The 26350-nt window shown below is 35.2% G+C and overlaps 2 protein-coding genes across 3 annotated transcripts; both read right to left on the bottom strand.

The window, feature by feature from the left end:
• Positions 1-1329: 1329 nt before the first annotated feature.
• On the bottom strand, positions 1330-7952 carry tmem222a (transmembrane protein 222a). Its single transcript, XM_067411050.1, has 6 exons — positions 7802-7952; positions 6886-6970; positions 6772-6803; positions 6339-6435; positions 4085-4215; positions 1330-2023 (listed from the first exon to the last, which is right to left on the bottom strand). Exons 1-6 carry the CDS (start codon positions 7918-7920, stop codon positions 1936-1938), a joined length of 552 nt encoding a protein of 183 aa, XP_067267151.1. The 5' UTR covers positions 7921-7952; the 3' UTR covers positions 1330-1935.
• Positions 7953-9239: 1287 nt separating this feature from the next.
• On the bottom strand, positions 9240-25728 carry wdtc1 (WD and tetratricopeptide repeats 1). Of its 2 annotated transcripts, none has more exons than XM_067411008.1 (16): positions 25521-25728; positions 23279-23429; positions 22992-23075; positions 20921-20967; positions 20733-20844; positions 20458-20645; positions 18706-18888; positions 18145-18239; positions 17941-18056; positions 17756-17831; positions 17423-17507; positions 16825-16998; positions 15141-15376; positions 14876-15044; positions 14548-14740; positions 9240-12598 (listed from the first exon to the last, which is right to left on the bottom strand). In XM_067411008.1, exons 2-16 carry the CDS (start codon positions 23342-23344, stop codon positions 12401-12403), a joined length of 2022 nt encoding a protein of 673 aa, XP_067267109.1. In that variant the 5' UTR covers positions 23345-23429; positions 25521-25728; the 3' UTR covers positions 9240-12400. The 2 variants fall into 2 exon arrangements, with proteins under 2 accessions (XP_067267109.1, XP_067267119.1); XM_067411018.1 differs by having other exon boundaries at positions 23279-23426.
• Between the last annotated feature and the right edge of the window lie 622 nt (positions 25729-26350).

Below are 26350 nucleotides of genomic sequence, written 5' to 3'. Positions count from 1 at the left end.
GCTACGCCCTTGTTTGGGGTGCCATGTCATCTGTTGGTGTTGGTCCACTGTGTTTTCTGAGGTCCAAGGTCAACGAAGCCGTATACCAGGACGTTTTAGAGCACTTCATGCTTCCTGCTGCTGACCAACTTTATGGAGATGCGATTTAATTTTCCAACAGGACTTGGCATCTGCACACAGTGCCAAAGCTACCAGTACCTGGTTTAAGGACCATGGTATCCCTGTTCTTAATTGGCCAGCAAACTCGCCTGACTTTAACCCCATAGAAAATCTACGAGATGCGATATGCCAGACCCAACAATGCAGAAGAGCTATATGCAGAAAGGCCACTATCAGAGCAACCTGGGCTCTCATAACACCTGAGCAGTGCCACAGACTGATCGACTCCATGCCACGCCACATTGCTGTAGTAATTCAGGCAAAAGGAGCCCCAACTAAGTATTGAGTGCTGTACATGCTCATACTTTTCATGTTCATACTTTTCAGTTGGCCAAGATTTCTAAAAATCCTTTCTTTGTATTGGTCTTAAGTAATATTCTAATTTTCTGAGATACTGAATTTGGGATTTTCCTTAGTTTTCAGTTATAATCATCAAAATTAAAAGAAATAAACATTTGAAATATATCAGTCTGTGTGTAATTAATGAATATAATATACAAGTTTCACTTTTTGAATGGAATTTGTGAAAAAAAAATCAACTTTTGATGATATTCTAATTATATGACCAGCACCTGTACATCCAGTAAAAATACTTAAAAACATCATGAAGGAAAATGACGCTAGTAAAGAGAAAAGATCCAGCACTAGATCTATTGTTTTGGCATTTCAAACCAGACAAACATGTACTTGTGCTATCTTTCTTTGCAACAACTAACCCTTGCTTTTGTACTTTAATAAGTGTATCTTAAAGGGTTTGAAATTTCTGTCATTAATTACTCACCCATACATAAACCCGTAAGACCTTTGTTCGTCTTCAGAACACAAATTAAGATATTTTCGATGAAATCCGAGAATACCTTTTGTGCGCAAAAACGACTTTATTCAAACAAATTTGTCGCTTCATAAAATTAAGGTTGAACCACTTTAGTCACATGGACTATTTTAATAATGTCTTTAGTAACTTTAATTAACTTGACAGTGACTATTAAATTGCTGTCTATTTGTGTTTTTCGTAATTTGTGTTCCAAAGATGAACGAAGGTCTTACGGGTGTGGAACATCATGAGGGTGAGTAATTAATGACAGAATTTTCATTTTTGGGTGAACTAACTCTTTAAGCTCCAAAATATTTTTTGAGGTCATTGTATAAAAATGAGGACAAACATTATGGATATACATTTGTATTTGGTCATATAATATAAATGAAGACATATAATCAAATATACAAACTCTCATTAGAGTAAAACAATATTTGGCTGTAAACATCCTGGATCAATTAAAATAACTGATGAAAATGGACATATTTTTGATGCACAATAAAATTCAAATAGTTCTAAGAATGAGGCAAAACAAAAATTATGAGGGGGCATATGCTTAGATCTTAATTCTTATATTCTTCCTTATTGGTTATGGAATCACTTTTCACAAAAGTCTTGACAGGAAATTGTCACCATGTTTCATTTAGACCCATCTATATATGTGATGATGATTATATTACAAATATATCAAATTAAAAAGCTGATGTAAGCAGTAATGGAAAATATCCCTGTAATTCAATTATTTACAATGATACTAATAGTCTGCAAAGAGGTATCTGTATTCCCAACCAGCCAGACTGAATCTCCTAACAGAAGCAATGTAGTGTCGTACAGTCGCATGATTAAAGTTCAGGTTCAGATTTGCTTCTTGTAGCCGAGGCTCATAATGATCCTGAGGTGCCCTGCACGGCCGTCCAACATCTCTCTCCATGTTTGATGCTCCTGTCATCCAACCTCCGTCATCGCAGGTTGACAGCAAGGGCGATGGTGACTATAACCCCACTAATCATCAGGAAAGGCAGCCAGGTCTTCAGGAACCCCACAAAGCTACAGGACAAGGAAAAGATGTCACCTTTGGCTTGCTTAGTTGGGATTTAAAAGACATTTAATATTAAAACACACTTAATATTATCAATCTGACTGCACGGAAACTATCGGATTGAATAATGACAGTATTTTCTTCTGTAGAGCTGCTTTATAGCTTCATATTTACTGAAATGTGCATCACTGATTATTATTTTCCTGTTTATTACTGTGAAGCTGCTTAATCTATATTGTATAAAGTGCTATATAAAGGTGACTTGACTCATGTAGATAAAAAAATATTACCTTTTTAGGGAAACACACAGCAATAGAGGGTTTAGTTTAACCAAATATATAAATTATGTCATTATTTATTCACCCTCATGTCATTCCAAAGAATGTCAAAGCGTCACTGGTTTGAAGCAACACAAGGGTGAGTAATTTTCATTTTTGAGGATAATCTTACACAAAAACCTACAATCCACCTCTCTCCCACAGAAACCCTTATTTTGTGTGTCCTGGTGTCCTCTACATCACAACACTGAGAGCCCCAGTGGAGGACTGGTGACATATAAGGGGAAACACGGCGGCCGACTGCGATAAATCATTCAGTCAAAGGTAAGGACACACTGACTTCTAAATTCTATGGCAGTGTTGCATGAATCCTTCACAGAGACGGGAATCAGAATGTATTGAGCTCAGTGAAACAATCCAACCAACACTGCAGATGCAACGTCATTGCATTTACTTAGAAATACTTGCATGAGCAATGTGTTTGAGTATATTTAACTTAAAAGCATGCTAAGATCAAACTATCACAATCAATTGTGAGTGTCCTGTGCGGTTTGTTTTAGAAGCGCTATGTATAGCATATTAAATCAATCATCATGAGGTTTAATCCCACAGAAGGCAATAAACAGCGACTAAGCATTTAGAACAGAGCCACTGTAATCTCATCAGCCGCTCTTCATCAGTACAGCACTGTTTTAAATATCACAGATAACGTAAAAAACGAAACTTTTCAGAAGCATCAGAAGAAATAATAATTAGACCTAAAATGTTGTGACAACTATGAATATAATAATGCATATTTTTACCATTATTAATTAATACACAAATTAGTGACAGATTTTTCCTTCTGTATTGTGATGTACATCCAAATTAAATGAAAAAGAAAAAATGTAGGGCGGGACTTGGTTCTATGCATCGCTCGTTGATTGGGTGTTGAAATGTGAGCGCGGCACTCAAGAGTGGAGGTGGATCTGAATGCGAGTTTGCAGTGGATTGTAAGAAAGGGGCGGGGTTTAACTGGACTAAATGATTGGAGAAGACCAGCATACGTTAATAGAGAGAAGACTCATTCAGACTCATGCCAAGTCCGTGGTTTTCCCATGAAATTGGGCTACTTTATCACTGTTGCCACGGGTTGTTTTTCATTTCCGCGTGTTGAAGTGACCCCAAATAACATGATATTTAGCCCCTGGAATGCGAATTTTACCAGGGGAACCCCGCCAAAAATGCAGATTTCAACCCCTGGAATGCGATTTTTACTGGGGGAACTCCCCCTGAAATGCGATTGGGTTAGTTTTGGGCTAGTTTTGAATAGCAATTGGGCAGGTTTTGTTGTGAAAACCTGGCAATCCTGCTGTCATTTCACTGGAAGATCCAGTTATGACATTTTGATGAATTGGGCTACTTTAACACTGATGCAGTCGGTTGTTTTTCATGTCCGCATGTTGAAGTGACCCCAAATAACATGATACTTAGCCCCTGGAATGTGAATTTTACCAGGGGAACCCTGCCAAAAATGTGGATTTCAAGCCCTGGAATGTGATTTTTATCAGAAGAACTCCCCCTGAAACGTGATTGGGTTAGTTTTGGGCTAGTGTGAGTAGCAATTGGGCAGATTTTGTTGTGAAAACCTGGCAACCCTGCTGTCATTTCACTGGAGGATCCAGTTATGATATTTTGATGAAACATAAACAAATGGATGAATTGTTCACAATAAAATCAATAACATGCGTTTAGAAAACAGATAGGGTGAATTTACATTTCCCACTGACTTTAAACAGTCCTGCATCTCACCTGACATGTTTGCTGTGGATGAAGGACAGTAAGCAGAGATTGACCATGTTCCATGAGGAGCAGTTGTCGTAGCGCATGAGGTTCAGAGCCATGGCAACATGAGAGTGGCAGTTATCACAACACAGATTGTGCTGCAATGCATTAAGGACGTCACAAACAAACAAAATGGAAAAGAATGTCAAAACAGATATTAGGAAGTCGCTGTGTTAGTGTGATATAATTGGGTTGCAAAATTAAGGTTTTTAACAAAACTTTTTCTTTGTATAGACAATGAAAAAAGAACATATATAAGAAATATATAAATTAATTAGACAAAGAGAACATTACTAAATGTTTCTATTAGTAATTATTTATAATAATTATGATTAGAATGTTTTCATATTTTTTATTATATTTTCTTTGTAAAAAACAAAGTCATATTTAAGCCATATTATTAAATATAATAAAATTATAATAAATATATGGTAAATTGATATATATATATATATATATATATATATATATACAGTACAGTCCAAAAGTTTGGAACCACTAAGATTTTTAATGTTTTTAAAAGAAGTTTCGTCTGCTCACCAAGGCTACATTTATTTCATTAAAAATACAGTAAAAACAGTAATATTGTGAAATATAATTACAATTTAAAATAACTGTTTTCTATTTAATTATATTTCACAAATTAATTTATTCCTGTGATGGCAAAGCTGAATTTTCAGCATCATTAGTCCAGTCTTCAGTGTCACATGATCCTTCAGAAATCATTTCTGATATGCTGATCTGCTGCTCAAGAAACATTTAATGTGTACAATTGTACAAAATATTTGTGTGCAATATTTTATTTCAGGATTATTTGATGAATAGAAAGTTCAAAAGAACAGTGTTTATCTGAAATCTAATCTTTTGTAACATTATAAATGTCTTTACTACCACTTTTGATTGATTTAATGCATCCTTGCTGAATAAAAGTATTAATTTCTTTAATTTCTTTTCAAAAAAATAAAAATTCTTACTGACCCCAAACTTTTGAACGGTAGTGTATAATGCTACAGAAGCTTTGTATTTCAGATAAATGCTGTTCTTTTGAACTTTCTATTCATCAAGGCATCCTGAAAAAAAAGTTACACAACTGTTTTCAACATTGAAAATAATCATAAATGTTTCTTGAGCAGCAGATCAGCATATTAGAATGATTTCTGAAGGATCATGTGACACTGAAGACTGGGGTAACGATGCTGAAAATTCAGCTTTGCATCACAGGAATAAATTACTTTGTCAAATATATTTAAATAGTACACAGTTATTTTAAATTGTAATAATATTTCACAATATTACTGTTTTTACAGTATTTTTAATTAAATAAATGTAGCCTTGGTGAGCAGACGAAACTTCTTTTAAAAACATTAAAAATCTTAGTGGTTCCAAACTTTTGGACTGTACTGTATATATATATATAGTGTGTGGAATCTATATACAGCTATGGAAAAAATTAAGAGACCACTTAACATTGATTTCTGAACTTGGAGTGGTCTCTTAATTTTTTCCATAGCTGTATATATCTATATATATGTATAGAGTGGTGGAACTATGACACATTTTTGTTAGCCAAAACCCGGAATTGAGTTGGCATTTTAGCACTTCCGTTTCCAAAGTCAATAGGTTTTTTGAACGGGATTTTGATTAAACGGCTGAAATAAGGTCCCTGTTAATACAAGCTCAAGATACTTTCATGTTTTATTCTACAACATAAAATACATCAGTATTAACCTACCCATGATTTTTTAAGCCGTTACGTCTTGAAAATGATGGTTGCTAAATTAGACTAGAGAGGCTGTCGGCGACATTAAACATCACGCTGAACAGTTCGCTTTTATTAGTTATGCTTATAAATGCACTCTTACAAACTATTCTAACTCGAACTTTCAGGGAAAAAGTTTTTAGATAAAGACTGAAAGAGTTGTCGGAACTCGGTAGCTTAGTGTAGGTGACGTCGAAAGTCTAAGTATCATAAACTTTTGTTGATCACAGAGCTTTTTGTGATAATCCTACTGGGTTTTTGTTGAAGGAACCAGTGTGATGCTTTCTGCTGATTGGCATACAAAGCGACATCATAATTCCACCACTCTATTAAACAATAAGGCATTGTGTAAATAGGTTAATCTCATGAAAACAACTCCAGCTCACATTTGACCATAAAATCAGATCTCAAATGACATGTCATTGACAACATAACAAGAATGTATTACAGTAGAGATCTGACCATTCTAGTTTTGTATTCCTCAGACGCCTCGTGCACGGCCACATCCCAGGCGTTTGCTCCACCGCCGTACACTTTATTCTTATCCAGCTTCCAGTACCTGAAACAACAAGCATTAAATCAGTAACACTCTATTGTAACTTTTTTATTTATTTATTAATGCAACAGAGTTGACATGTTTATAATACACAATATTTGTGTATAATAACGTAACAACACACCAATTGTCAACATAACACAGAGGGGAAAAAAATTTTATTAGTTAGAACAGAAAAAGATAAATAAGAAAAAATAGGGGGGGAAATAATGTATTCATTCGTTTGAAAGATTTTTCTTTTACTTTATAAGGACCACATTTTTTTTCCAATGTTTATGTCTCATATCTGCAAATGATAATGACTCCTCTCTATCACATTCACTAGAGTTTTAAACTCACTTTGTTGGTTTTCCAAACGCCATGTTGTCCTCCTGTATGAAATATAAATGAAAGTAATAAGTGCATCAGTGCAGTCATGCTGAAAATAAGCTGAATCATTAGAAATAAACTCACTGAAACAAAGTAAGGGCCGGCAAAATCCCTGATCACACCGGTGGATGTACATATGCCCATGTGCCCAATGAATGGCAGAAACCAGCTGCAGAGACACAACAAAACCAACCAGTGGATCCTCACATTAACACAGAAATACTCCTCAGACCTGTGTGTATATTTGCAGTTTTCTAGAATGTTTCTTTAATAAAATACAGACAAGTATGGAAGCCCATTTAAAACATCATGCTCTGGTAAATCATAATTGACTTAAAGATATGCAATGTTTCAATATTGAGAAAACACTTCTTAAAAGTGAAATGCTTTCTGTAAATCCAGTGATCAAATGCCTGGATCTCAGTTTTCACTGATGAAAAGATGACTAATGCTGGTCAGTGTGTGTAATTACACAAACCTGGAAGAGCTTCTGAACGTAAGCAGTAGGCGTTTATAGAAAGAAATATGTAAAAGATTAAAAAAAAAAAAAGAAGTAAGGAGAATCAATGAATTATGAATAATTTACTGCCATTGTGAGAATGTAATGTAATCATGCAATCAATAAAATAGTAACTGTATTCTGAGTATTTTAAAATGCAATATAATCTTAATTCAAGTACTTAAATTGTGGAATCAGATTACATGTAATCAGTTACTGCTCATAATTTCCACTTTTGATGCGAACCATGATTGTGATTGACTTTAACAAAGGCAAGATTATTTCATATGTGGCAGAAATGGGGTTCCATAGATACGTGAGGATTATAGGAGCTCAATTCAGGCATTATACTTGCGTACTTAAAAGCACTGCAACACAACAGCCGAGAACAACAGGACAGAAAGCGCTGACAGCAGTAGTGACAGTATAGCGCGCGCTTCCTGCCAGAATGTGTTTGTGTTCCGCACGTGATCCGTCAGAACATCTCCGGTCGATACTCACGTCAGAACCGGGATGGGTGTCCAGACGATGCAGTGCGGATAGCGGCTCATTTCTTTGTCGATTTTCTCAAAACCTCCATGGAAGTGCTTCATCGTGTCGATCTCGGTAACATCCGCCATCACAGTCTGCGCGGTGACGTCATCGTGACGTCGGAGCAGGACTGGTTCTCATTACTGTCCTATCAATATGTTGTTTGGAACATTAATACAAATTGAATTTAATTAAGTTCTATTTGTTTTATACATTTGTTTTTGTGCATTGATTCTAAAAGTACAACTAATTATTTTACTTGGAAAATATCATATTCATGTAAAGAAATGGGCTAAAGCTAAGACAAATTGTGAAAATTGTGAAATTGAGGCTATGTTTGTAATAATTTTGTACATAATTGCATATATATATATATATATATATATATATATATATATATATATATATATATATATATATATATATATACACACATTGCCCTCCAAAAGTTTGGAGAAGCCCTAGAAAAGTGGGGTTTTGGACAATATTGGCATGAATCCTTTTAATTTGTGATAATTTTGCACTGATAAGGAACAACGCAAACTATGAAAACATATTTTATACAACAGTTTTTAACAGTTAATACATAGAAAAAACTTAAATTTTCGATTCATCAAAATATCCAGCATTAGCAGCTATCTGACCTAAACTGGGTTCTGATTGGTTCATTGTATTCTAAACTTAATTTTCAATCAATTGTAGAATCTATTAAGGTGTGCTGAATTAAATGAAAATTATTATTGCTAGTCATCAATGATAATGTCAAGTTACTTTCATGTATTTCAAGGAGGGGGCAGTGTGTATATATATATATATATATATATATATATATATATATATATATATATATATATATATATATATATATATATATATATATAATTAATGCATAAAAAAAGCATTATTTTTTTTAATGCATTAATTATGCCTTGTAACGGACCTTATAATGCATTATATGGTCCCATCAATAATTGTAACCACAGTTATAATACATTATAACGCTTATGTTATGCCTTTAGAAAGTATAATGCATTAAAACACATGACAAACATACAATTTGAGAAGTCACAAGGAATCTGCAAATAGTATATTGCATTTTTAACATTAGTTACAATGATTTATGAAAAGATTATGCATTAGATAATACCTATATAATGCATTATACATAAAGGCTTTACGTAAAGTGCTACCAGTTTTTCTTTTTGTCAGAAAAAAATAAATAAAAAAAGCAGTACAACAAATAATACCATGATGTACTTACTGTACAATATTTTTGCTTGTTTTGCTTTACAGGGGATAAAAAGTATTACGGTAATAAGATTTTTTAGGGTGTATGCCTTAACTGTCAAAAAAATGTCACAGTGCAAAAAATATATCGTCTTAAAAATAAGCTTTATAATTTCTTCCCATGTACAGATCTGTGTAAAGGACTTCATGCATTAAATCACAGCATTATAAGAACAGATGAGGAGAGGAAACATCCTCTCCCATCATTGCATTCATCCATATTGTAGTGTGACATCTGGGTTGCCATACGATTTGCTTTATCACCCTAATGGCTTGGTAAACTGTACTCTGCTCACAGTGTAAAAAGTGGAGCACAGGTGCATTTTTCTGACAGGATACTGGCCAATATATAAGGGATTTTGGGTTGGGATGTGTTCTAGATTATTCCAGTAATGCAAGGCACATTTCTTGCGTACAGCAAAGTGGATTGTGTTACATACTACTACAATTTACTGAGTCCTGTGCAGAGTGAGCATCTAAATTAACTGGGTCTAACTGGTTTCAAATACAAAAATGTTATTTAGTATTACTGAATCAACCTAAATGAAAAAATGTATACCATTTATATGAGTTAAGTCAGGTAACATTTGCAGGTTAACATTTTTTACAGTTCAGGACTCAGTAATCATCTTGAAAATACATATAGTTGTTGTGAATAATTTTGTGTAAAAATGTTTTAATGATAACACTTTACAGTAAGGTCCAATTTGTTAATGCATTAATTAACATTTACTAAAAATGAGCAATACATTTGTTACATTTTTCATTAATCTTTGTTTAAGTTAAAAACACAACCGTTCATGTCAAATCAGGTGACATTTGACTTTAATAACTGATTACTAAATGTTGAACTTAACATTAACTAAGATTAATAAATGAATTAGAATTATTTTCCCTCATTAGTTCATGTTAACTAATGTAGATAACTAATGGAATTTGATCAAATGAGTCAAAATGTCAAAACTGCAATGGAAGGTTGCAAATATAATTTGGGTTGTATATGTACAGTATACATACTACACATGTATAGTAAAGTATATATACTATAGTAGTATGTTATTCTGAACACATCCATGGCCTTGCAACAAATATGGCCTAGATGCGCACTACACCTTCCTCAATTAGTGTATGTAGGTCAGGTGGCCTTAGAGGACACGGGTTTTCTCCACTGTTTGTGGCACAACATGACAGGAAATGAATTACACTTTAGAAAAAAAACAAACTATTCAGCAAAAAGCAGACTTTGACTAATCTTTAGCAGGGAAAGTGAACGTAACAACTTCATCAAAGTAGCACACAGGGATTTGGCGGCAAGCGTATTTGCGTCAATTCAAAGCGTCCAATCAGCTGCGAGAAGCAAGTCTGCACTGGAAGCTGCATCATGTGAATATTCAGCTTGAGCTCGAAGCTATACTTTTTCCTTAGTGAAATGAAAATGTTCCTATGTTATTTCCGACAGAAATCCATCGGTTGCATGTAGGCCTATATATATGATTAAAACAAAAGCAGGACAGAGACATCATGAGCTGGCTTTAATGTAACAATCAATAAACAATTAATAAAATCACACTTATGATATTTGTAAATAAATTAATTTTATTTAAGACATGTGCAGCATGTTTGTCCGGTGTCATGAGAAATCAAGTCCCCCCAGGAATCGGGTCTCCTTTAAGACTCAGGTGGTAATGCCTGATCAAAAGTTGTTATTGCGACGTCTTGACTAATTAGAACCAATTTCACTATTATATAATGTTTATTACATTAAGTGCACAAACAACATGCTTGAAATATATTGCATAATAAAACAAACTGGAAACACAACCATGCCTAAAATTTTTTTTTGTTTTTTTTAATAAGGATAAGGATTGTTGCCACATACTATGTTCTGTAAAAGTAATTTAATATTAATTTTACACAATAGCAGCAATGTGGTATAGCATATAATAATACTATAATACATTTTTAATAAATTACTTGTCATGCTAAACATCATTAATTTGAAACTTCTAATTGGGAACTATATTGGAAGCAAAAAACATAATATAATATAAGCTAATATATAATATAAGCTAAGCTAGCAGGCCAATCGGATACATAAGCTAACTAAAAATACAGAAATGCTTGAATCAGGAGCTAAAAATACTACGTCGAACCAATGGGATCACTCAAGGTCGTAAAGGAGACTCGATTCCTTGGGGGTGGGGGGGACTCAATTTCTCAACACACCGGTGCTTCCAGTGTCGACGGCTCCACTTACTCTAATGAGAGCGATCGAATTTATCTCTGTCACATTATTACTGTGTTCAAAAAGCCATACCATTGATGATAAAGAGTACATTTAAGTCAAATAATGTGCTTTCCTTTCTGAAAATTCCCCCACCAAGGATCATGACAGCAACAACAGAAATGTTATTTATTTTTTTAAATGTTGCACTAAACTGTTCTGAAATCTCAAAAGATGAACACAGTGAAACAAAAACACACATATCCCAAAATAAACCCAATTCTGTTTCTTTAAACTGCAGTTAAATCTTGTCTTCTCATAGCAAGTTATAACCTTTGCGAAAAGTCCCTCTCCGCATCTTTATTCTTGTTTTATCATCTCTTTTCAGGTTCATCTATGAAGATGAAAGGGCAACAGTCAGACATCCTGCTTGTGCCAATGAAGAAAAAGGTAAAAAAATAATAACAAATCCTTCCAAAATATCTGACAATAAACATCATCATCATCAACAAAATTTTTCAGTCCCAGCAAACCACGACTTGATGAACATTCACAATGCAAGTCTGGGTCGAACATAAACACCATTTATTTTTCCAGAATATATTCCAAAAGAAAGTGCTGCAGACCTATAAACATACTTTTATTAACACTCATTTTTTTACTGTCCTCTGGCGCTCATAAAGATGATTAAGTTCATTTGGGAAAAGAAAGAAAATGAGAATATCATGGCCAACAGCGTCCAATAGCAAGCCCCGCATTAGAAAGACCCAAGCGCTTTGCGACTTTGGAAACAAGCTTTAATCTGACAGTACGCCAACACTCTTCTAGCGCGCGCTTTTTAAAATGATTTTGCGGACATTAATCTGTAAGTGCTTTTGACTTGACTTGAATTGTGCGATTGTGTTTCCCACTTCTCCAACTTCTGCATAGTGCGGAGCGGCAACATTCATTCACTCAGCGTCACGTTGAAGAAATGAAATTGCAAAAGTAAATATCTAAGGTGCTTTGCCCTCTTCTCAAATGTGGGACGGGTGCGTGTGGAGGTCCGTGACGGCGTTCTAGCTAGAGCGGCACTGAACCTGGCCCTCCGAGCTGTCGTCTTCATCCGAGCCCTCGGCTCCTCTGCTGCTCAGGCCTGTGATGCGGTAGCCCATGTTCAACAGCATCACCTCCAGCGGATCCGCATTCATGCGCCGTTGGTTGGCTTGGGCCGCACTCTCCATGTCCTCCACCACCCGACAGTTCTCATTCTCCGACTGATGCAGAATACACAGAAGAGAAAAGAAGTTTGGAAGTTACTTTTAGCGCAATCAACAGTCTGACGTAATTTGTATTTCTTTTTCTTGCCTCAAGATACATTAGCATGATATTGGAAAAAAACATGACATTGCAATATTTTGTTTTTCTGTGATATTCATTGCAATATGAAAAAATATAGGAAGTTTCACCAGATGACTTGAATAGCTCTATTTGGAAGGAATGAATCATTCTAGATCGTAAATCCTACCATTTAAAATTTCTGTATTTTTTTTAAAGGGGACATCTGACTTTTTCCGTTTAAGTGCTATAATCGGGTCCCCAATGTATCTACCAACCCAGAAAATGGAAAAGTTTTAACACCATGGCAAAAGCTGCTTCACATACGAGGGTCAATTCAACGCTGGATTTGCATAAAAGATGAACATGACGGCACATGCTAGTGGATGAGTTGAATCAACTCCACAGCAACTATATAAATTTATCCACTAACCATTCAGAAACGTCCAGTTTCATTCTAAAAGTTGTAACTTTCCATCAGTGTCGACTCCAGTTTGAACAATGTAAGTCTGAACACCGTTACTGACAATCCTCATTTTGGCTGCGTGAGATTCTCCAGCTTTGTTGTTGTTGAGCAACCAAAGTGCGAGCTGTTAAAGCTCCGCCCTCTTTTGTGAGCAGCAGCTCATTTGCATTTAAAAGGACACAAACAAAAACGGTGTGTTTTTGCTTACACCCAAATAGGGGCAAATTTGACAAGCTTTAATAAATGATCTGTGGGGGATTTTGAGCTCAAACTTCACACATTCTGGGGACACCAGAGATGTATATTACATCTTGTGAAAAGGGGCATTATAGGTCCCCTTTAAGAGCTGAAAAATTACTTTTTTACTCTGACAAAATGAACGATCACAATCACACTGTTTTTGACCAATTCAATAGGCTCATCTTGACAGCAAGAGTCTGTTAACCTTAAGTGAGCGAGCGCTGGCTTGTCAATCAGACTAAAACATTATGACTAAAATCTAAATTTTTATTTAGAATTTTACATGTAACACAAGTAATTTTTTATGAGAGCAGTAACAATAAACTGACTAATTGTTATGGAGTATAAATGCAATATGTGTGCTTATGTGTTTTCCCTAGTGATTTTTAATTTAGTGATTCTACCTTCCACTTGGTACATAGTAAGTAATGAGTTTAAATTCCTTTTTTACACATAATGTTTAATTGCACATTGCCAACATTGAACACAACTATAGTGAGTATATCTTCAACTATCTTCAACTTGGCATTTTAGCATTATCTGATTTTTTTTTTTATTAAAATTTAAATAACTGACCATTTTTGGATTTTTCATCCAATTAATCTAAGAAATAATCAACAAATTAATCGATTATCAAAATTATAATTTGTTTCAGCCCTAGTTCAGTGTATCAAATCAAATCAAAATTGAATACTAAAATGATAAATTATGACTCAGAAGTTTATATGTGCATCAATAATGTGATTATTTCCAATAATCAGAGTAAGGATTTAAATCGCAGTCAAATATTACCTGACACGAGCAAACCTCTTCACTCGTGTTTAAATGAAATTTTCATAATTCTGATTATTCACTAAGAATTGTGGTTATTTTCACCTCCATTATTCACATACGCCAACTCCTATGTTTTCGACCGTCAATATAATGTATTATATTCATGTCGTGCAACACTGTCAACATGAACTGTTTTTTCAGCACCCCAAAAATGTGATGCTTTTCTTTAAAATCAGCATATGCCACATATTTTATTACGATTATGAGCTTAACTGCATATATTTGATTAGTATTGTGTTTACATGAGGTAAAGTTTAATCACAAGTCACTGTTAGCTTTCAATTATTCATCATTCATAATGACACACGCCCCTGATGTGACAAGCATGTCACTGGAGTCAGTTCGTACCTCCGGTCTTGGGTTCCACAGTCGCACCACGGGATCGATACCGCTGGTGGCCAGGAAGCAGTAGCTGGGGTGCGGCTGTAGGCAGTTCACTATAGACTCGTCCCCCTGTAAGATCCGCACCAGGTTCGTTGTCTCTTTCTCCCAGATGAAAAACGACCCATCATCTGAACCGCTCACAATGTACTGTCCTTTACTGTAGAGCAACAAGCAAACAAGTCATGTGCTGTTGTCTCATATTCAGATCCTCGTTTAGCAGCAGATATGACATGCGTTATAGGCGGAAACAGGAGATTTACATTAAAGGAGAATAATGCATCAGTAAACTGACCTTCCAAAGAAGTTTGCTTCCTTAATGTCAGTGGTCGTATTGCAGTGGCCACAGTAGCGATGCTTGTAGTCGAAGCTTCGCTCTCTGAGAACAATCTCATCCTCCGGGATGGACTCTTTCCGGCTGAAATTATGCAAGCGGATGGAGCTGTTCCCCTTTTTGTCGTCAGCTAGATCAGATGCATGAAAAACATCCAGAGTCCTGATTATTAAAATGCATGCACAAACAAAATCCAAGATCCAAGACAGACAAGACAAGAACCTACAGGATTCTGTTTTTGAGAAGAGGGCAGCCTTGATGTCTTTGTCGAGGGCGTCACAAGCGCTGCTGTGTGCCTGCTCTGGAAACTTGCCCTTGAAGTCATCTAGACACTCCAGAGCCTCAGCGATGTACTTGAGCTCAAAGAGGCAGCGTGCTAAACGGAAGTGCGCCTTCAGGTGGCCTGGGTTCAGGGACAAGGCCTTAAGACAGTCTCGTAGTGCGTCATAGTGATCACCATCCCTGCCAGAGACGAGGGCAAAGGCACATGATGCACTTCACATTAAACCACTAATTATTAAGGCAAGACACTACAAGGCAAAACCATTGTTGCACTAGTTAATATGAGATTTTTGCTGCTTTCAGAATAGTGGAAAGAAAACACATGTAAGTATTTTATAGCACTTAATCTATTTGCGTCTGTAGATTTCAATGCCAATACATATCTTTAAAAGGCGGTGCGTTTTTTTCTCCTGCACTGAGTCATAAATCTCCACTTCAGCAGCTTTACATACACCAAACTTTAGTTTTATTCCTATCTATATTCTTAAGGGTTTTACAAGGTCTTTTCACACTTGAAATAGTTAACCCTGGGTCATTCTAAACCCCGGGTAAATGAAATCCTGGATTATCTTGCCTCACGTTTTACACTGCTCATAATTTACCCGGGATTAACACTTAACATTTCACATTGCACATTCCTATACCCTGGTTTTGCATGCCTATTTGCATATTTGTGGTGTCAGTGTCATTGATTGGATAAACGCAGCATGTGACCTGTTTACATAGCTCTACCATTGCACATCCTTGTATTGCTGACTGTACTATCTGGACATTTTGGACTGTAAAAAGGTAAGAATGAAACTCTTCTTCAATAAAAATTGTCGTGTTTTCTGTCAGCATATGATACTTTTCCTCTCAAACGCTGAATCTACTGTTTATATATAATGTGTAGAGTTTCCATGTCTGTCCAAAGCAGGCAAATATGAGTACATGACTGGTTGTCTGTGTCTAGCTGTAAAATTCCAACACCGCATCGTTTCACGCTGTACAAGTTTGGCACCGCAATGCGGGGTTAACGCCGCAAAAGGGGTGCTAACCCTGTTCCGGAGCAGGGTTCATAACCCTGGGTAAAAAGCAGTGCTAAACCTGCTTCTAAATTACAAGTGTGAAACATTCATTTACCTGGGGTTAAAAGCGGTGTTTAGAACGAAGATAACCCGGGGTTAAGCGCAGTGTGGAAAGCCCTACAGAGGGGTTTGTTCATATCATTCACCTGATTTATAGAACATTTTATTTCTAAATGTATTTTTTTAATTTTTTTTTTCTGATCTGGAAATGTATGCAAATTAGAACATATTTAATTAGATAATGTCTCATTTGCATATTTGAACATAACATTTTTAGAAAACTTGTAATACAAAACAATTGTCTTAAATGTACTGTAATCAATCAACTGGGGAAAGTTTGCTGATATCGACCAGTTAAAATTCGACCCTATTCACCTGTGGTGTCTTGCCTTAAAGCACAAAAGGCTGTGGATGTAATTAAACAAATATAAACTCATGTGCTGCATGCATTGTGCGGTGCATATCTTCTTCCACTGTTTCCAAAGTCAAAATAATCACAATGTAATGATTTTTTTTAACCAAATCATGCAGCCCTTCTTGCATCAAAAGGATTTATCATACCATTTTCGTTTCATGTATGCAGCAGCACGATTTCCGTACAGCATAGCATTTTGACTGGCTTCATGGAGGCCCAGACTGTAGAGCTGAATGGCTTGAGTCCACTGCTGCCGCGCGAACGCATCATTAGCCTGTTGCTTGATCCTCTCCAGATGAGGAGGAAGATCATTAGAGCCACTGACGCAGAGACACAAATACAGAAAGCAACAATTATTGCAACTCAAACTAGTCTATGACAAATGAACGGGAAATAACATCATATAAATGGGATGGTGCCGTAATCAATAGATTTGTTTCCCTCCGCATATTTTTATGCAAATTATGTGGTATTGCATTAAAAAAAAAACACTAGATGGAAATGCCAAAATGTGCATAATATCAAAAAATGTATCATAAAAATACATTTGTTATTTGTACATACAGTGGCTTTCCCGATTGCAGCAACATTCTCATTACACATTTTGCGCCAATTTCCCAAGAAGCAACGCTTATGTTCTCTTGAACACATGGGATGGAAATGGTGCGCAGAAGTTGAATTTGCAACTTTGGATGGAACATAATTTAAGATGCAGTCGGCATAACACACATAAATCAATGTTACCTGGTAAGTTTAGCCAGTTTAAGGCGGCTTGCAGGTAGATGAATCCCATTGGACACACCATTGGTGGTTTTCCCATTTTGCACCTCTGTCAAAAGATACCCATCATGAACAACAATCAAGAGCATTTCATATTTTTTATACATAAAATTGTTATCGATCCTAACAGTTGGTCTTAAGACTGTGTTCTTCCTCGAGATTCAATGTTTTAATAGCTTTTCTCATTTAAACTTAATTTGTAAAAACAGATTTAGAGCTGGTAAGTTTGATAAATTTCAGAGAAAACAAATTCAATGAATACATTTATTTGCTTCATCACCGCAAATTGTTTATTACCCAATGATGGATGGCACTTTTTGGGCAGCAGAAAAGTGTACGGTCTCTGTTTGAACGTCAGATCAAATAAATACACCTGCAAACAGGAAGCAGCAATGTGTAACTGCACATAAAACATCTTCAGTCCTGCACACTGGAAACGGAGAGTCAATAACTATCAGCAGCAAGCCTCACTAACTTATTACCTGTTCTCCACCCATGTTTACCAGCAGTTCAGTACCATCAGGGCTGAATGTAACATAGGTTGCCACCAGAACTCGCAATCTGTTATTATAGTCAGGAAGCTTCACAGGTAAGTGACCTGATAATGGAGATAAATATCTGTAAAAGCAGGTTTTTCCAACACAGAAGTTCCATCCGTGAGCAACGCAATGATCCGGGCTACAAACCTGCGACATAGTACTGTCCAGCACCATCCGGTATCGATTTCCGTTTGTCGCAAAACGTGTGAACACCAGCTGAGGTACTTTGACTCATAGACTTCCTAGAAGGTAGACAAGAGTGCAAAGTTACACCCTAAAGAAAATATCTCTGAAAATAATCAGAATAACAACAGGAATATGGATCTGTATCCAAGAATTCTATTTACCAATATAACAACCAGAAATAAACATTTTGTCATCATTTTACTCACCCTCATGTTGTTTTCGCGAAAAGCAATGATAATCTGCCACGTCTCAAATCTCATTTGTTGTCGCACTTTTCAAATTTTCAATTCCAAAAATATCAAACCTGCTGCAATAAGCCTAATCTAAAGGCTCCGTTTTTAACTGAACACAAGTGAATGAGATTTGAGAGGAGAAGATTGTAAACAAATAATGTCTTTCTGTTACTTTTATCATCTTTGGAGCTGAACAATATTAATCACCATTACGTTTTTTGTATGGACATTCTGCCTCACATCTCAGTTTGTTTTCTAATGATTCTTTTAATAATACTAATGAAGTCACCTGTGATTGTGGATCATTCTAATGTCATAGAGCCGAACAAAAGGCCCGTTAGCTCCCACAGCCATGTAGTTGTTGTCACGAGGGTTGATCGCCAGACATTTTGCTTCCACAAGCTGCCCGCAATACTCCGTCAGATCAATTAAAACCTCAGATCGTTTACTGCTCTCTCTCAGATCATACTGCCTGGGTAGAAGGGAAATAAAACAGTAACAGACTTTAAAATGTAAAGCGAGAATTGATTGGATGGTGAAAAGTGTCTGTATATGGCAGATGCTTGACTACAAAAGGAAAGATTTTATTATAACAAAAGGAAAGAATTATTACATTTTAATGTCCGATTAATTCTTTAAAACAAGTGTAAGGGTCCATTCATACAGAATGTGTTTTTGCATTGCACTGTGCTACTTTTCCATAGTTTTTCTACACATTAGACGGACATGTTTGGCGATTGCGCTCGCATGTTTCGCAGCGTCTCGTAAATATAATAAAAAATGCCCTCTACATGCAAAGCATTAAATACTGTGAGGTAATCAGCTTTGGCATTAGCCAGGGACCTGCTGTGTTCTTTCATATCCAAACATCATTCATTGCCAGGGCATATATGCTCCCTGATGGGTGAAACTACCTTGCAGCCAACACAACATCTGGAGAGGCCTGAAATGCAGTTTTCAAGGGCATATAAGCCGGTTCCTATGAGCCTAATTAACTTCAAGGAGAGCATATATGATTAAACTTCCACTGGAGGCTTGTGTCCATCCCCTCGAGACAGAAAATTCAACATGGCTATCCAGACGTCAGCACTGTAGCTTATTCTAGAACCGCCCACTTAGAATTAATGCAGGAAATCAGATTATAGCTTTTTTTTTTTCGTTACTTGAAATAAAATAAACGTTAACTAAAATAAAATCTAAAAAATAAAACACATTTTATTTCAGTTAGTTGCTAAGGCAAAACACTAAATTTAGTATAATATGCATAGACATTTAAAAACACTAATAAAAAAAAAAAAAAAGACAAAACACACAACAAAATCACTAAAACTTTACAGGGGACCTATTATGCCCCTTTTCACAAGATGTAATATAAGTCTCTGGCATCCCCAGAATGTGTCTGTGAAGTTTCAGCTCAAAATACCCCACAGATCATTTATTATAGCTTGTCAAATTGCCCCTTTGACAAGCAAATGCCCCTATTTGGGTGTGAGCAAAAACACGCCGTTTTTGTGTGTGTCCCTTTAAATGCAAATTAGCTGCTGCTCCTGGTCCCCTTTCCAGAAGAGGAATCCCTTAGATGTAAAACATTTACTTACTATTTTAAGTACCCCCAAAGATTAAGTTAATATTTCAATAATTTAATAACACATTTGCATGTTCACGGTTCTCTAATGTCACTAATAATAATTATAATATATTAAAATAAAATATTAGCAGTAGTAGTAATAGCAGTATGGTTTAACTCTATAAAAATGAAGACAGAAATATAATACTGTTGTAAATTACATTTTTTCTGTAAAATAAAAAATACTGATAATTATAATAATGCTTTGTGTGCTTCACTCTGAAACACGCAGCACATCAGACTATACAGTTATTTAATCACACTGCAGCCTTTGATTTACAATTGCACTGAGCTATATCCTGATTATTGTGCAGCCCCATTTATTTATTTTCATTTTTTATTCCATACATTTATAAGCTTTTATCAACTCACAAACTCAAGCACGTCTGAGGCAGAGTCTTCAACTTGACCTACCTAATGATGCCATCCTCAGCCGCGCTCCAGAAGGTGTTGGGCCACATGGGAGCCGTTGCGATCCGTTTGACGCGGTTAGTGTGGTCTGAGAACATGTGGATGGTCTCCTTCGCCGTCAAGTCGTGCACATGCACCTTGGTATCGGCGGCTCCTGTGATCAAGATTCGGTCTTCGGAGTGAGGGAGGAACTGCAAACACACGATCATTAAGTATACACATTTTGGCATATTTACTAGACGCTGACTGAAAAAGCTGAAACGTGACGTGGACTTCACCTTGACTGAGAAGATGTTAGCTGCATGTCCTGTGTGCATAGTGATGAGCTTTTTGTGCCGGAAGGGATCCCAGATGATGGCATGCTGATCATCTGAACCTGAGGCTAGGAGACTAGAAAGGAAAAAGCCGAATGAGTTTATGAAGAGACGCTGTGAAATGCGACAAACTGGGATTCGACAGAACTTACTCTCCTTTCTCATTCCACTCCAGACAGTTGACACAGCCAGAGTGACCCTGAAAACAGAGACAATAACTCAGTGCTAATATATAATATTTCTCGAAGCATCTTATCTATTCCAAAAACCCCCCAAAAAACTACAAAATCAACATGGCTCATGTGTAAGTGCAGCAAAGCACCATCACTCATGAAGAAGTGTTTGCATTGAATCTTAAAGGTACAGCAGCAAAAACAGTTGATTTGTAAGGGTGTAAACAGTCATGAATTATCTAAAATTTTAATATTTAATTGCAAAAAAATGACAATTAAAGTCACCATTAAAACAGAATCGACAATACTTTTTTTAATAGGATATTGCAGTATTTATTAAAAATGATTAATCTGTGCACATCATGATTTTTTGAATTCTTTAATCTTTAATCAAAATAACTTCCCCTCCCTCTTGCAGCGACATCTCTTCTCCAATGATATGTTTACTGGCGTGAGGGTGGAGCAACCTGTCACTCACATCAAGAGATCCACCAATAGCAAACCACAACCATCCAATCAATTCCTCATGAACAAAATCAAGCCCCGCCCTCTATTCTTGTTCCAGAAGCCGTTTCACTCGGATATACTTCACATTAGGGAAGAGAAGTATCACATCTTTCATTTTGAGACTTTAATAATCTGGTTGTGTACTGAATTTGGTCCTCCAACATTACTGTCTTTATGCATTAAAGGGATAGTTCACCCTAAAATGAAAATTAAGTCATTATTTACTCACCCTGGGATTGTTCTAATGTCGTATGCCCTTCTTTCTTTTTTTGGACCACAAAAAAACGTGCGCTCACGCTTTTCCATAAAATGGCAGTGAATGAAATACAACCTTGTACATTCTTGTCTGATGACAGTTGACAGATGTGAAGTGAACGCGATATATTTTTGTTACAACGAACAAAACGGATATATTCACCTCAGAGAAAAAGATACACGGGTTCCATTTCATGTCGCGCTTTTGTTAATCCTGATTTCACACAGCTTGTGTGCTTTTTCTGGGTGAAACTGAGTGAGATAGAGTTTTTCTAACGCACGCATGGTGCAGCAGTGCACAGAAGACCAACGGCCATGGTCAAGATTTTCGTTAAATAAAAACTTACATTTGTTTTTTACTAAACCCTATCATATACCCCCAGAACACTTGGAATATACAGTCAAACCAAAATTTATTCAGACACCTTGAACATTTCATTCATTATTACAGTTTATTCAATATAGTTTAAAAAAAGGTAATAAAATATGACAAGATCTCAGAGTTAACTGTGTCAGAAAAAATTAATCTTAATTATGTCAGATAACACTTAAGCAAAACATGGTCAGGTCAAAATGTCTGAATAATTTTTGGGGATAATATGTCACAGTTTATTTTGATATCCTCACTTACAGAAATGAACTATAGTGTCCTGCACCCACTAGTACAAATATATCATAAATATCAAAAATGTCTGAATAATTTTTGGTTTGACTGTACAACACCTGTCGTATGGGATCATTCTGTGATACTATTGCGTCTTTATTTACTGCCATTGTATGGACGAGTGTGATCAAGAACATTTTTCTAAAAAAAAAATTCATAAAAGAAAGATGGGCAAATTATGACTTAATTTTCATTTTAGGGTGAACTATCCCTTTAAGCATTTTTTATAATGGTTTTCTATGGGAAACATTAAATTTAGTTTGGTTGTATTCATATTGTGGGCACATTTTCTTGCCTGCATATAGTTTGCAATTTTTGCATTATCAGTAAGGTAAATACTGAGTTTAGACTTGAAATATGACTGTGTCAATACATTAGTACTTAGTACAAATCTGATAAAAATACCTGGCTTTGAGCTTTTTAAAAGCCATTTCACTTTTGACTGCAGTATGAATCAGGTTTATTATCATTAACTAAAAATAAAACCATCAAAAAACATTTTAGATACTTAAAATAAACCCTGAAACTTATTTCATTTCAGAGGAAAGCCTTGCCCTTGTTTGTTTCGCTGTGTGTGACGTCACATAAAAACTATAAATCAGCACACAATCATTCATAAATCACCTGTAGTTCAGCCTCCAGCCCCAGACGCTTTATAAACGGGTCGGTCACATGATAATGTCTCTGGAAGTCCAGCGCTCTCTTCTCCTGCACACATGGATCGACACACATTACAATAGCTCTACGACATTTGTACTTAATATCTTAATACAGCAATACTGCCTCCTTTGGTGCTCCAAATAAAAAAAAAAAAAAACAGCATACAGGTTTGGAATGACATGAGGGTGAGTAACAAGACATTCTGTGTCTAAACTCTACAACTTTTAAAAAAAATAAAGAGGTTTCCTCACCCTGATCTGCCTGTGCAGAAGATCACTGGTGACGTTCCGCAGCGACATGGTCTCACAGCACGTCATGGAGCGTCGACTCAGACTGTTGCATCCAGGTGCCAAAGATCTCTGATCATCTGTGCAATTCAAGCCTCTCGGAGAGGCAGAGCTTCTATAACAGAACAGCAGCTGGTAATGTCATTTTTCACTTTTATGGAGTCTTGGACCTACTCAACAAGTTAGTTAGCGCTCAATAATTTAAACATCTCATTTATGGTCACAACATATACAATACCAGTCAAAAGTTTGGAATAATTACGATTTTTTAATGGTTTTGAAAGAAGTCTCTTATGCTCACCAAGGCTGCATTTATTTTAAAATACAGTAATATTGTGAAATATATATTATTACAATTTGAAATAACTGTTTTCTATTCGAATATACACTACCATTCAAAAGTTTTGGATTACTAAGATTTTTAATGTTTTTAATAGAAGTTGTCTGCTCACCAAGGCTGCATTTATTAAATTAAAAAATACAGTAAAAACAGTAATATTGTAAAATATTATTACAATTTAAAATAACTGTTTTCTATTGGAAAACATAATTTATTCCTGTGATCAAAGCTGATTTTTCAGCATCATTACTCTAGTCTTCAGTGTCACATGATCCTTCAGAAATCATTCTAATATGCTGATCTGCTGCTCAAGAAACATTTAATGTGTACAACTGTACAAAATATTTGTGTGCAATATTTTTTTTCAGGATTCTTTGATGAATGGAAATTTCAATAGAACAGTGTTTATTTGAAATATCATCTTTTGTAACATTATAAATGTCTTTACTGCCACTTTTGATGGTTTTAATGCATCCTTGCTGAATAAAAGTATTAATTTCTTTAATTTCTTTTATTTATTTAAAACATAAAAATTCTTACTGACCCCAAACTTTTGAACGGTAGTGTATAATGCTACAGAAGCTTTGTATTTCAGATAAATGCTGTTCTTTTGAACTTTCTATTCATCAAGGAATCCTGAAAAAAAAAGAACACAACTGTTTTCAACATTGAAAATAATCATAAATGTTTCTTGAGCAGCAAATCATCATATTAGAATGATTTCTGAAGGATCATGTGACACTGAAGACTGGAGTAACGATGCTGAAAATTCAGCTTTGCATCACAGGAATAATATTTTTTAAAAACATTAAAAATATTACCGATCCCAAACTTTTGAACGGTAGTGTATTTTAAAATGTAATTTATTCCTGTGATGACAAAGCTAAAGTTTGGGATTGGTAATATTTTTAATTTTTTATTTTTTTTAAAGTTTCATCTGCTCACCAAGGCTACATTTATTTAATTAAAAATACTGTAAAAACAGTAATATTGTGATATATTATTACAATTTAAAATAACTGTTTACTATTTGAAAATATTTTAAAACATAATTTATTCCTGTGATGCAAAGCTGAATATTCAGCATCATTACTCCAGTCTTCAGTGTCACATGATCCTTCAGAAATCATTCTAATATGCTGATTTGCTGCTTAGTTATTATCGGTGCTTAGTTATTATTTATAATGTGTTTTTAATCATAATGTCTTTACTGTCACTTTTGATCAATTATATAATCTTAGCCTAAACTTTTAAGTATTAGTGTTTTACAGTTTCCAATAAAATATGAAGTAGCACAAAGTGTTTCAACATTAATAATAATAATAATAAATGTTTCTTGCGCAATAAACCTGCATATTATAATGCATTCCGAAGGATCATGTGACACTGAAGACTGGAGTTATAAATTAGGAAAATATTAAAATATAGACAAAAAATCTGACCACTGCCTTTATTATAAGAAATGTTCATATGTTTCTGCGTCAGATCTGCATTTAACATCACTTTTAAGTAGTGCAATCCAAAACTGCATGAATTATTAAAGCATTCCTGAACATCTGTTTAGTGACTTACATGATACGCCTTATACCTTTTACATCAGCCATAATAAATCAGTTTATAGCAAATAAATGTATTTAAACTGTTTACTTTGACTGTCAGCTGATGACGCTTTCACCAAAACATAAACAACAGTCAGTAGCATTAGCCGCCTAGCGACACCTTTAAAACTAAACATTTAAATAAAACCAAACACTTCTGGCAGCAGTGAAAATGCGCAGTGGTTATTCAATTACAGTTTGTTTACAACTAACTTTGTTTTAAAATATAAAAGAGCATTTAAGCCCCTCATGTGTAATAGCGTCTTACCTGAGACTATCTGGCCTTATTCTGCGCAGCTCGATAAATCGATATTTACGCTGAAACAGTGAACAGTGCTTCTAGTAGTTAATTTCAATACTTTAATTATTCGCTGAATAACACCGTCGGCTAATAAATGAGCAGTTGTGATTAAGCATTGGTGAGATTTTGAAGCCACATTACTAACGAGTTCCTTAACTGAGCGCTGACAGCCCGGGTTGCCAGATCCACTGAAACGCAGCAAAGCGCTCGTTTTATTTAGCGAAACGACATAATTGCACATTAGATTTTGTTATTATACTTTGCAATTATATGCATTATTTTTTTAATACTTATTATTAGTATTATTATTTAATTTACATTAATGTAATTGTTCTTGTGCTATATGCACCTAGATTGTTTTCAAAAAAATTTAAAACGTGTCAAACAATGGCAGATGATTTAATTCACAGCGATTGCATTAAAGTTTATGTTTTTAAAGAAAATAATGCTCAAATGTTGTTGGGACGTTTTTGCACATGAAAGCATAATAAACTAATAAACATCTGGCAACCTTAAAATGTTCTCAAAGCATTTCCTGTTTTAGCAGAACGTAAAATTACAAAATACAAGTCATTGTGGGTTGAATACATATTGTAAGAAAACATTTATATAGATTATGTGAAGTATGAAGAATATCTGAAACTGTAGCTAGGTGAATTCAGGTTGATTTCTCTAGATATGTCAATGGTAAAAAGTGTCCCAATCAACCTGAACTCACCCCTGTTATTTGAATGTGTGAAATATGTTAATGCAAAGAAAGAATTATATAGAAAATTGGAGAAAATTTATATAATCAC

The sequence above is a fragment of the Chanodichthys erythropterus genome, chromosome 2, assembly GCF_024489055.1.
Source record: "Chanodichthys erythropterus isolate Z2021 chromosome 2, ASM2448905v1, whole genome shotgun sequence".
Taxonomy (NCBI): domain Eukaryota; kingdom Metazoa; phylum Chordata; class Actinopteri; order Cypriniformes; family Xenocyprididae; genus Chanodichthys; species Chanodichthys erythropterus.
The sequence above is the reverse complement of the archived record's forward strand: the minus strand, read 5'-3'. Positions and strand labels throughout refer to the sequence as shown.